The following is a 13,080-nucleotide window of genomic DNA, read 5'->3' on the forward strand; positions in this document are numbered from 1 at the left end:
TTTAATTTCTATTTTAATTATATTTCTTTTTCTCTTATAACGTGACGTATAAGTATAATAGGAACATGCAATTTTTTTCCAGGAGTTAATTCGATAATATCATACGATATAGAAGGAAGTGTTTGGGAAACAATAGCGCTCAGTCCGATTTCATTACTCAATGCCGGAATGGTTTCAACTGAAAAAACTCTATTCATTATTGGTAAGAAATACATTAAAATAAGTTCTGAATGAAAGTCTGAAATGCTTAAAAAATTGATGCAGCCTTCATAATTTTACGTATTCTTCAAAATGTTTAGTGTTTTAGATTATAATAAATTAGGTTTCATTCGTAGAAAAAATATATGACAATGATACCATATCGGTTTATCAAACTTTTAATTAGAGCTCAAAAATTTTTTCATGATATTCTGCCTTTTATTCCATATAAATATATATATATATATATATATATATATATATATATCTGTGTGTGTGTGTACGTACCGTATTCAAGTTCGCAATTTTCCCCAGATGAGCACCAGTGTACAATGTACAGAGCACAAAAAGAGAAAAACAAACGGACCACCATGAATAACTTTCGATCCAAGGATCGGATCTTCACGTTCTAGGACTCAACTTTAATGATTCGAAGGGGGGACCTCAAATACATCATTTTAAAACCAATCTGATTACCAATTTTTTTACATCATTTAAAAGAATGTATTTTTACATGGAAATATACAAAATTTAAGCAAAATCGGTTGAATAGTTTCTGAAAACACGTCTTTTTTATAATATGATTTCTCAGAAACTATTCGACCGGTTTTGCTCAAATTTTGTATTTTGTCATTCAAAATTACTTTCTTTAAAATGATGTAAAAAAACTGTATTTCTTAGATTTCAAAAGTTTTTCGACTATTGTTAAATAAAATAATGAAAAATAATAAATACTCAGCAAATTTATTTTTTGTGTGGAATTGTCTGTGGCTAAACGAATTTTATAATTGTATGCAAAAAAGTTTTCAGTTCGCTTAAAAATTTCTCAAGGTATGGAAAAATTCGCAAAAAAGTAAAATTTACATTAAGGGGAGCTTTGGACTGCTCTCCTGATCAAACTATTGGGAGAACATTTTCCATTGCGGCTACCTTCTGTGTTGTTGAGGTCGAAAATAAGAATTCATAGAAAAAAAAGGTATGTTTATTCAGAGAAAGTACGTTTAAGTGTCTGATCTTGTAACTTGAAATATCGTTTTGCACTATTTAATTAGCATATTTGAGGTCACTCCCATGAATCATTAATATTGAGTCCTAGAACGTGAGCATTAAACCAAAAGTTATTCAGGATGATCAATTTATTTTTTTGCGCACTGTACACACGTTGGAAGTAATGACGTACCCGTCTAGTTTAAAATTTTCTCCGATCTACGCTTCACGCATTAAATTCCAAAATTTTTTCCCGCAGGATTTGATAAATATTATATGAATTGAGTGATTTGCTAGCTAAAAGCTTCATTCAATCAAAAATAAGTTTTATAACATGTTTCTATAAATTACTTAAATTTGGTTTCATGTGTAAGGCTATGACAAGTCAAATCAACGTTAATAATTTTGCAGAACATATTAACCGAAAAAGCCGAAACGAATGGGTATTTTAAATGTATATGAAACTACGTGTTTCTTATATATACTTATATTTTCTTATTTGTATATATGATACTCATGCTTTTAAATGTTTATAAATTTAGATAAGAAAACACTCGACAAGAACTAATAAAATAAAATTAAAGTTATCTATTAACCCCTTGGGGACGGGTGATTCAGAAAAACATTCGTACAAAATCAGAATCAAGTTGCAATTAAATAAAAAACGGTAACTTAAACGTAGTCGTTACTAATTTGACAGACTTACTTTGCTTTTATTTTAATTATTGTTAGTTTGATCATATATATAATCAATGTTTATTCAAAGTATAACTAAATAGTTTTATTTTGAACAAAGTAATGGTGAATTAAATAAATCGAAAAATTATAACTCCGCCCACAAATAAACTGCTAAAGAAATACTTTGATTACCAGTTTTATCTTCTTACCCTGATTGATACGGTTTTTTGCTGTCACGTATTTGTGACAGTCGGCGCGAAAGGGTTAAACCTTGGAAAAACTGAGGTAAAGTTTGAATACCATCTCAAATTCAATAATATTGTTAACTTTAGATGTTTATATAATGTAACGTACGTATAATATAACGTATAATATACAGTTTCTCGAAACACCATTAAATAATTTTAATGGTGTCTAACATCTCCTCTTAATTTCCTCTGCAAATGAAAACAGGTTTTGTTAATTTTGAAATCCACCTCTCTCGTTGATGATTCGTCAAGTTTTGATAACCACTTAATTTTTTGATCGTTTAAATAATAGTTGAGGATTTCCAAAAATAGTTCAAATGTGGTTATTACAGAATATTATGCCTATAAAACTGCAATAAGTCATAGAAATACTGTGTGATCCAAATTATTCAATCCGGGCAGGGATAGCCTAGTCGGCAGGGCACTTGACCCATGTCTAAGAGATCGTGGGTTTGATCCCTGCTGGCCGAAGACTCTCCGTGTAGTAAAGGATGACTGATGCACGCTAAATTTGTCGAGTCACAAAGTCCTCCATGTTCCCATAACAAATCAATACCTCTATGGGTACTGATCGAGGAGTTTCCTTGTCGTCTGGATTGGTTCAAAAATTACAGGGCTACGGAGTTGAACATTAGCAGTCGTAATCCCAAAAATTGGGTCGGCTTCTCAACGATGGTAATAAAAAAATAATAATAAAAATTATTCTGTCCGAATACTGAACGATTCTAGTTATCGATCCGAATCAGGCCAAGAAGACGATGTAGACTTGTAACAAATAAACACGCTTTATTTTATCATAAATGTGTTATCATTTATAAACATGTAGTATATCTACTAAATTTATTTTATGTTCAACAGGTAAAAGTCCTCATATACATCGAGTCCATAGACAACAAAGACGTCATATACGGTGTTCTCGAAGAATTCCAGGAGAGGGGACAGGAGGCTCGATTGAAGGACGTTGGGTTTGACGGTGGTCAAGATGACATTTTCGCCATTCGCAAAATGTTTGTCGACGAGTTTGGGGGCAAGCTCAACGTCTGGCTTGGAGATGGTAAATCCAACTGCATCAGTGCTTTCTATCCAGATGGCCGACTCAGACGAGAAGTGTCAATGCGAAATTCTGTAAACAATGATTTTGTCGGCAAAGTCTATCACTGGACTATTGATCTCAAATTGCGAATCCGATTGTCGTTGAATTTAGCCGTTGACGCAATTTTAACAAATGACCCAGAAGACGTCATCGAAGTTTTACAAGAGTCATACTATAAAAATGACTTCAGATTGGCTACTCCGTATGACGATCCGTTTTCTACTTTTAGAAATTGAATTAAGTTTAGAATACATTCTTCTCGATTTTGAAAGCAGGGTTCTCAATATGGTTCGCCAGCAATTTAACCCGTTAAAATATAATCGTATACTTATTCTTATAAAGAGAATAGGTGGTAATTTATGTCCTTAAATTTTTAAAATTTATTTTGGTAAAAAAGAAAGAAACTTTCCCCAAAATTCATAAATAATTAACATTTTGATCAGTAACAAATTCGTCAAAATATCAATGACACGATTCCATCATACATTATAAGACATCACATCGTATTAAGATTGTTGTACAGTGCGCAAAATAGAAAAAGGGACCATCCTGAATAACTTTTGATCTAATGATAGGATGTTCACTTTTTAGGACTCAAACTTAAAGCTTCGAGGGTGTGACCTAATGTATGCTAGTTAATTTGTGGAAACTATATTTTAAGTTACGAAATCAGACACAAAAACGTATTTTTTCTGAATAAATGTACCTTTTTTGATGGATTCGGATTTTTGATCCTCTAGATGGAGGGGTAGCAACAATCTAGAAAATAGGCTCACAATAGTTTGGTCAGGAGAGTGGTCCAAAGTTTGAACCCCTAAATATTAATTTTACTTTTTACGTATTTCACCATAACTAGAGAAGTTTTAATTGAATTGCAAAAATTTTGCACTCAATTGCAAAACTCGTTTATCCAAAGATAATTCCATGCAAAATATAACTTTTAGTAACTATTTCTTATTATTTATTTAAGGACGGTAAAAAAAAATTGAATTGCAAGGTATATAATTTTTTACACAATTTAAAGTATGTATTCAACCTCAGGAACTATTCGACCAATTTTGCTTTTGTATTTTGCTACTTAAAATTACATTCTTTAAAATGATGCAAAAATTGTATACTTCACAGGTCAAAAAGCTTCGACTGTTTTTAAATAAAATAATAAAAATAATAAATATTTACTAAAAGTTGTACTTTACTAGGAGCTATAGGATAAACGAATTTTATTGTTTGCAGCTATCTGCAGCCAGATTGCAGCTATCCCCTATACTTTGGGATAAGAAATCTGAATCCATAGAAAAAAAAGGTATGTTTATACAGAGAAAGTACGTTTTTTTGTCTGATTTCGTAATTTAAAATATCGTCTGCACTAATTAATTAGCATATTTGATGTCACCCCCTCGAACTATTAAGATTGAAATGGGAAAATCCGATCATTCAATCAAGAGTTATTTAGGATAGTCTGTTTTTTATTTTGCTCTCAGTATATTGTTTTAGTTCAACATTGAATTTACTTTCAGAGTTAAAAAAAATTTCAAAGGATGTTCCATCTCTATGCGTGTGTTTGATTAATTTATTTGCTCTGACTGTTAAGAAACTTTCTATTCAAAATCATGAAACTAAAATATAACTGGAAAAATATAATGCTTGTACCAGTTTGTTACCAATTGTTGAACCTTGGTACCAATTTGTTGTTATTAGCAGATCACTCTGAACTCGAAAAATTTATATACTGTTAAAATTTCACTTTTTAAATGTTTGTTGTATTTAATTTTTCAAGTTGCATTATGTATTCTTTTTACACATTTCACGAATAAAATTGTTAAAAAAAAGATTTTGATCTTGTTTTTGTTTTACTATTTACGTATTAAAATTGCCTAATTTATTGTTTTAGTGTGGAGTGTTCTATAGTGTTCTATAGAGTGTTTAGTGTTGGAGTGTTCTATAGTGTTCTATAGAGTGTTTAGTGTTGGAGTGTTCTATAGCGATGTAGACTAATAACCGTACCTCAAAGTTTAAAGATTAACCCTATGACGCAGAATTGTTACTAATCATATTTCTCATACTTTTTCTTCTTCTATTAATTAGGTTAAAGTAAGGGGAAAATATTATACTTAGCATTTTAATAATTTATGGTTATGAAATACATCATGAAATACCGTTGTCTCGTCCAAGCAATTACTTTTCAAATTTGCAATTATTTGGCTCTAAGAGAAACATTTATTTAGTATGGAAATTTCTTTAATTTACAAAATCAATTGATACAATTTTTAACATAAATGAGAAAAAAAAATATGTTTTTTCTCCAAGAAACTTTTTTTGATTTTATATTTTATTACAAATATATATCCGATAATTTAGCAGATTTTTAGGGACTATTAGACTGTTTTTTATAATTAAATAATGTCGAAACATATATTGCTTGTAATTTAAGCGTCCGGAAAAAAAAGAGATAAAAGAGACATTGGTGCCTCATCTGGGTCAAAGGGTTAAGTTAAGCATAATTCAGCTGTCGCCTATGTTTTGAGTTTAAAAATAAAATGAAACTTTTTTTTCTTTCTATTTTGTATTACGGTGCGAAATAGAAAAACATACTAATTTCGCACTACGGGACGGAAAGGAAACACAAGAAAGTTAATTGAAAACAACTGGGAATCTTAAATTTGGAATATTATTTGGAAAAAAGGAGCCTACACAAATATTAAAAGAAATAGGTAAATATAAATTAAAAAATATAGGTACAGTGGGAAATAAAAAACGAATATGAATAACTTTTGACCCCTAATGATTGGATTTTCACGTGCTAGGGCTCAATCTTAATAGTTCGGGAGTTTCACCTTATATATGCTAATTATTTAGTGTAGGAGATACTTTAAACTACGAAATCAGATACAAATCTTTTCCCCGACGTATTTGGATTTTTAAACCCTAAAATATACACTATCTAGGAAATTTGGTCTTAATAATTTGGTCAAAAGAGCGGTCAAAATTTTGAATCTCTTATTGTTAGTTTTACTCTTTGCCCATATTTCGCCATATTTCAATAGCTTCTAAAGCGTATCGCAAACTTTTGCACACAGTTTTAAAATTCGTTAATCCAAAGATAAGATAAGCACATAATTACATTTAATTATAATCGTTTATAATTTTTTTTTAATGATAGCACAAATTTTTTTTTTGAATTGTTAAGGGTTAAAAATTTTTAGATCACTTCAAAGAATGTAATTTTGTATAAGAAAATACAAAATTTGAATAAAATCGATCGTAAAATTTCAGAGTTATCAATTTTTAAAAAAAAAATCGAATTTTCAATAAAAAAAAATTAATGAAATTAATAAAATGTCAGGTTCACGAAACTTTTTCTTAATTAAGGTAAATGCCCCAAATATGGCAATGTTGTTGTTTAGTTCCTGATTTTGAATATAGATGACACTATATACGCTTAAAGCTGTGTAAATGAAGTGAAGGAGTATTGGGAGTTAATACAAAGAGTCAATAAGCGATTTTTGCAATTGAATGAGATATAGTATCGCAACTAACGTAGCGGTATTACACGTAGCAGTACTTGTCCTTCTAAATTCGATGCATAAACGTGTCCTTTTTGTTTATAGTAATCCAGCTTTGTTCAGTAATCCGTATTGAGGAAATTAAAGTGAGTTCTTTATCTGTTAAAGAACCTTGTCGTGATTTTTTTAAAGCAATATTGTTTCCTAATGGATGCTGTTTTTAATACAAATGTGTGTGTTTCATATGGCGTAATTAGGAATTCAATCCAGAAAATTTGACAACTCACTGCATCATAAAGGAGCAGAAAAATAACAACGAAACAATTCAACAATTTAGGTAAAGTGAACAAAAAAGAACAATAAACATTTGAATCAATAAACATTTCAACAATATAAAATTTTAGACATTAACATGAAAAAGGTAAAGTTAGTGACAACTCATGAGATTTCTTGCGTCCCAATACAATTTAGTGACATTCCCACTTTTCTGGGAGTTACTAGCTAGTCCCTTGCACAACAAGAGGTGACCAGAGTTTAATACACCTGTGTCACAAATTGGGCATGTTTTGCTGGGAAGAATTTTTATGTTATATAAATGTTCTGATAAGCAATCGTGGTCTGTTTTAAGCGTAAAATGGGTTACTGCTTCTTTACGGGGTTGATAACAGAGAAATTTCCAATTTAATACAAAGTAAACTGAAAACAAATCTCGCGCTTTTTACCTTCTCCACATCCGGTTAGAAAGCTCACAGCTTCTTAGTACAGTTCATTGTGCGAGGCGATATTTTCAAACAGATATTTTCGTTTTCAATTAAGAAATAAATAATACAGTTTCTGATCTGAATTTTGCTGTATTTCATAAGATGATGACGTTATTAAAATTCTGGTGAGTTAGAAGTGTAAATTTGCTTTAGTTTCTTATTCACCTCATTCCTGCCGGAGGTTTTCTCTATTATCAGCAGATGGTAGTACAATAAGAGGAGTTTATAACTTCCTCTTGATGGTACGAATGCATTGTTTTACTCTATTCTGAGCTGTTATGACGCCATAGAAGGACTGCAAGACTTACAGTTGATTTTAAAAAAGGCAACATGATTGCTACATTTAGAAATAACTTGTTTTTTGGCATTCCTGATTTGACTTCTTTTTGACTCGTTTTTAACTATTTGTCCTTGTTGCAAGCAGTACACCGTGTATACGTTAATATTAGTATTTAATTAGAGTACCGAGACAAAGTTCATTTAGCAAATTAACATATAATACAAACTCCACACAATGAACACGTTGAGCCAAATAACCTCAAAATACATCTGATACAGTAATCCGAAAATATAGGTGGTAAAGAGTCTGCAGCGCCCCCTAGTGTAGAAAATACTGTCCACACAGTCGTTGTAAGAAACTAATTACTAAATCGAAACCAGCACCCAAGATCATATATGGCAACGTTACTTTTAAAAAGTAACGAGTAAAAGTACAAGTACTTTTAAAAAAAGTAACGAGTAAAAAGTAAAAAGTTCTTATTTTAAAAAGTAACGAGTAAAAAGTACAAGTACAAAACAAAAAAAGTAACGATTTAAAAGTACATTTCTAGGAAATCGAAAATTCAAAGTAACCTAAAATTTTATTGAATAATATTCTTATGTTCTTTAATGTTTTTGCAAAATTGTTGTTATTTATTTAATTATTTTTAATTTTGAAAGTTATGGATATTAATTTATTTTTAAATTCGGAAGAATATTATAATATAATTTTATAATATAATCGTATAATATAATTTTAAAATCAAATATAATTTTAATATCAAACTTTTTATGGATTTGCACGAAAAAGAAATTTTATCTATTGATTTTAATTTTTAGTTTATTATTTTTATTTATTTAAATTACCATTGATTTAAAATTGTTTTACTCTTTAGAAACGCGTTTTAAAAGCACAAACATAAACAAAGCAAACACGGGGTTTCAGATAGCTTTGTGATCTTTGAGCTAGTAAAAAATAATTGAATGTGCAGTATAAGTTGAAACAGAAGGTATTTAAACACGAAGTTAGCTGTGAATGCATATATATTGCACATTAATTTTATAAATTAAAAAAACATAAGCATTTTTTTTTAATTTTAATTTCTTTTTTTTTTAGAAAGCTTACCGAGTTTTAGAAAAAAGTAACGATTTCATTCGATATTTCCGTTACAAATACTTGTACTTTTTCCCTAAAAAAGTAACGAAAGTACAAGTAAAAGTACTAAATTTAAAAAGTAACGAAGTACAAGTAAAAGTACGTACTTTTTACTTGTACCGGCGGTACAAGTAACGAAAGTAAAAGTACTGCCATATATGCCCAAGATTAAACCCATGAAGAAAGCAATTGGCGATCGCAATGCTCGAATACGCCATCAGAGGAGAGACTGGTTTCATGCCTTTGGCCCTTCTCCCTTCCCTCCTCTTTTCAGCTGTATAGGAATGCATTACGATATTTTCCATTTTGTCAATATTTTTGCTTTTTAATTAATAAAAATATTTTTTAAAATTTCTATGATGCTTTTCTTTAGAACTATGTTTTATGTAGTTTTCAGTTCCATACAGTTTTCCAAGTTAAAAGACTTTAATCTATATGAAAATCAAGAGAGAAAACTAACGTACTTCCTTCCTCTATGACTCTCCACACGCTAATGGGAGAAAGCATGCGAAGTGTTGCCATAGGTAGAGAGTTCTGCTCTACGCCACCTGCAGCGCATTTCGATCGCCAATACCACTGTCCTGAGGTCATCTATACAGCTTAGAACGGCATCGGTATGCGTGGTTGACCATGTAAAGCTTTTCACAGATGGTGCTATTGGTAACAGATGGCGCTATTCACAGATGGCGCGTAAGACTTCCGGGCTCTTCCGATTGGTTTTTACGTCTAAGCTTGAAAAAGGGCGCCATCCAGTGCTTACAATATGCGCTTTGTAAATTTTAATGTCAACAAAATAAACAACATAAGAATTTGGAAGACTCCGCGAGCATGCTATACCCTGCAAGCTACTACCTAAATAATAACTAACCGTGATATTTTACACAAATGCAGCCAAATAAGGGATAACACTCAACAATGGCAACACTTTATTTAAGTTTTGATATAAATTTTTTTCAATTTGAATCAGGCTCACAACCAGTTAGAATTTCTAAATTACAGTAAACCTTTATGAATGGTAAAATTAAGCGTAAATTTAAACATAAATAGCATTAATAAAACTTCCTAGAATTTTAAGCCTGTTCACACATCGCCTAGTAAGCATAACATAAGCGGAGGGATACATAGGAATTTTTCTAAATTTTTTTTCCCGTTTTAGGAAGACCGTTATTGTTTACATTCCATTCAATCAGCCATTGTGCACTGCGTCCTTAAGAAAAATAGTTAGATACGGCCCCCATCAAATATTATAAAGCAAATGTTTGGGTGCACGAAGAGTGTTTGCGGAATTAGGCACGCCACATACTAAGGAAGAAAGCCGAAAGAAAATGGTGCACCGGTTACGAATTTCTATACTATTGCATGAGGATGCGCAGAAGTGATGTACGCATAATAATAAAAACAATGCAAAAGTATGGGAATCTGCCTCTCGAATGCCTCTTAAATACCGCTCTCTCTATGAGCCTGAGGCCTGCTTTGCAACAATAAAAAAGTCTTTATTATTGTTAGTCCATCTTGTAATAACTGTCAGTAAAGTTTTTCCATTGAGTTTAGGCTATAGGCATTGATTTTGCGCTTTAAAAATTAGGTGTAATGGTTCCTAATATGAACATATGTTTCCTACTCGCGCACTATCCATTATTGCAATTACCTGAAAAGTTCTTTACCTATTTATTTTATCCTTTTCAGAAGACTTAAAGCAACAATTTGATTGGAGTTTTTTACAGGCAATTCTCAAAGATCATCGATTTACGCTTTCAATTCAATTTCAAAGATAGATATTAGATTTTGATTATTTAAATTTTTCTATATTGAAATGCTGTGTAACAAGTTGATTATAATTTTTTCTTAAAATAAAAAAAAAGAAAAAAGAAAAGAAGATTTAATTTTTTGAGCTACTATTTACTAATCTGAAATCTAATTTAATCTGATCTAAATTGAATCTGAACTAATCTAAATTAATCTGATAGCTCTGGCACCTTCTATGTTTTTTTTTTTTTTAATTATAGCTTGTGCCATTTCTTTTCTAGAAAAACTTTAAAGTTTACCTGCCAAACAACATCTAATAATATAAATACTATTTAATGAACTAGATTTTTATGAACCTGATTTTGTGCGTGCGAGGGTGAATTCTTGCATTCATATCTTTACTAGAGCTTCATGTTTGATTACAATGCAAATTAATCGTCTATTGAATGCTACATTGTACTTCATGTTTGATTAAAATGCGAATTAGTCATTTTTGAATGCTACAAGCATAATTTATTGCGATATTATCACCAAATAGTTGACACGATATTCTGTCTGTTATCTTTATGCAAATTTCGAGTAATTCTTTTACTTTGTACAAGTCATTTTCTTGAGAAGATTCAGATCTTAGTAAAATATGTTTCTGAAATCGAAAAATGATACATGTCATAGAAAAAGATTTTGATAACAGATGAGAAATGTGCCTGTCACGTTTATACTCAACAAATAGACGATATAAAAATTTTCAAACATCACGTGGGGAAAAATAAATAAGTTTAAATCAGTTTGAATTGGTTACTTTTATCTATAAAAAGACGGTAAAACAATGGGTTTGATTGCTTTCAAATTATTATTATCACCTTCATTCATTGTATTGCTAAAAATAAACAATAAAAATAACAACACACTCTATTCCCCCGAAAGCTTTCATTTTTATTCTATTGGGTGTCTCAAAAATTTGTCATGATTTCAAAAACGGAAAGAAATAGAAAGGCACGATTTCATGCCTTTTAATTAGGAAGCTAGATATTTTATTCTTTTTGAGTTTTAAAACTATTTGCAAAGTTATTCCACAGATAGCACTGTCAATTTAGTAAAGTTGTAAGACAATGTTTTAAAAATTACAAACAATTCGAGAAACAACGTGATATAATCTGAGGACAGAATTAACATGCGTTCTTTCCCATATTTCTGATTAGAATAGACTGACTTGCAATAAAAAACAATGGTTTATCGTTTTTCCAGTTATCAAGCGCCATCTGTAAATGAAGCTTACAACTAATTTCGAAACACGGGAAGAAAAAATAGTTTTCTAACAAGGTAAACAACACTGGTGTTACAGGTACATCTGGGAAATAACAAATATCATACATGGTTATACCGTAACGAAAATGTTCAATTTACATTTGTATTTATTAATATAATTCATTTATTTTTCGTAATGCCAATGCAATATAATTAATGGACTATATTTGCTGTAGAATACTTTTGCTTTTTGTAAACTAAATTTTCAAAATAATATTAACTTATTTAACTGTATTTTATGAAGCAAACGGGAATAAAAGTGGTTTAAGTAGTTTGGAAACTTAATACTTTTTAATCATAATAAAGAAAAATTAAAAAAATTGTATTCTTGGTTTTGGATAAAAAAAATTCTATTTATTATTGTTAATTTTTTATTATAACTACAATGCGTAAAAAGTTTCTTATTTTTATTTGCTTCGTTTTTTTTATTTACTGAATCATATTTAATACAATAAGCAATAAATTGAAACTTTTAGAAATTAAAGCAGGAGATGAAAGAATGAACAGAAAAGTTCAGTTTGTTGAGTTTTCAAACTTAGCTATAAAGAGGGGCAAGAATTCGCAGTGAGAAAAAATACTAGTAAAGACAGATGACATAATACATGAGGCAATGCCAGGCAAGGAGCCAACTTCCGGATAAACAGATTTTCATACTAAATTTCACCCAATTTTAGTAACAAGGAAAATGGGATAAACAATATCAACAGAGAAAACTGCTTTTACGAACGAAAAAAACTAAACTACTTATGATTCCCTGGAAGCGTTTGAGTAGATAATTACATGTCTTTAAATAAATAAAAAAAATCAAAGATATTGTAAAAAGCATAGATTGCGAGGAAAAAAAATATTAAAAACGAAAAAGCACAACTGAATTTCATTTATTTTAAACCAAATACATACTATTCGTGATTTATGGAGAAAAAAAATTTTACGAAAATTCGTGTTTAATTTTTTGGGGTCTTATATCTTGAAACTTGAAAATCAAGGTAAGTAAAATTTTATTTTTTAATTTTTTAACGAATCTAAAATAAATAAGCAAAATAGTAAATAGCACAATACGTTTTAAATTACAATATACAAATGAAATAAAATTATATATATATAAAAAATACATATGTAGAGACGGGGCCTTGCTATGTTGCCCAGG

General features: G+C 30.1%; 2 protein-coding genes across 6 annotated transcripts in view; both read left to right on the top strand.

Moving 5' to 3' along the window:
* Positions 1-5,035, top strand: part of LOC107448634 (dermonecrotic toxin LcsSicTox-betaIC1) — a 34,342-nt gene extending 29,307 nt beyond the window's left edge. For all 5 annotated transcript variants that reach the window (XM_016063900.4, XM_043045831.2, XM_071182192.1 and 2 more), the window contains exon 3: positions 2,970-5,035. In XM_016063900.4, the coding sequence (XP_015919386.1) occupies positions 2,970-3,440 (471 nt within the window). In that variant the 3' untranslated portion in view covers positions 3,441-5,035. The remainder of the gene's footprint in view (positions 1-2,969) is intronic.
* A 7,570-nt stretch (positions 5,036-12,605) lies between these two features.
* Positions 12,606-13,080, top strand: part of LOC107448635 (dermonecrotic toxin LgSicTox-alphaIC1) — a 9,681-nt gene continuing 9,206 nt past the window's right edge. The window contains exon 1 of the mRNA XM_016063908.4: positions 12,606-12,919. The gene's annotated coding sequence lies outside the window, so the exon portion shown is untranslated. The remainder of the gene's footprint in view (positions 12,920-13,080) is intronic.

This window comes from Parasteatoda tepidariorum, chromosome 6, assembly GCF_043381705.1.
Source record: "Parasteatoda tepidariorum isolate YZ-2023 chromosome 6, CAS_Ptep_4.0, whole genome shotgun sequence".
Taxonomy (NCBI): Eukaryota; Metazoa; Arthropoda; class Arachnida; order Araneae; family Theridiidae; genus Parasteatoda; species Parasteatoda tepidariorum.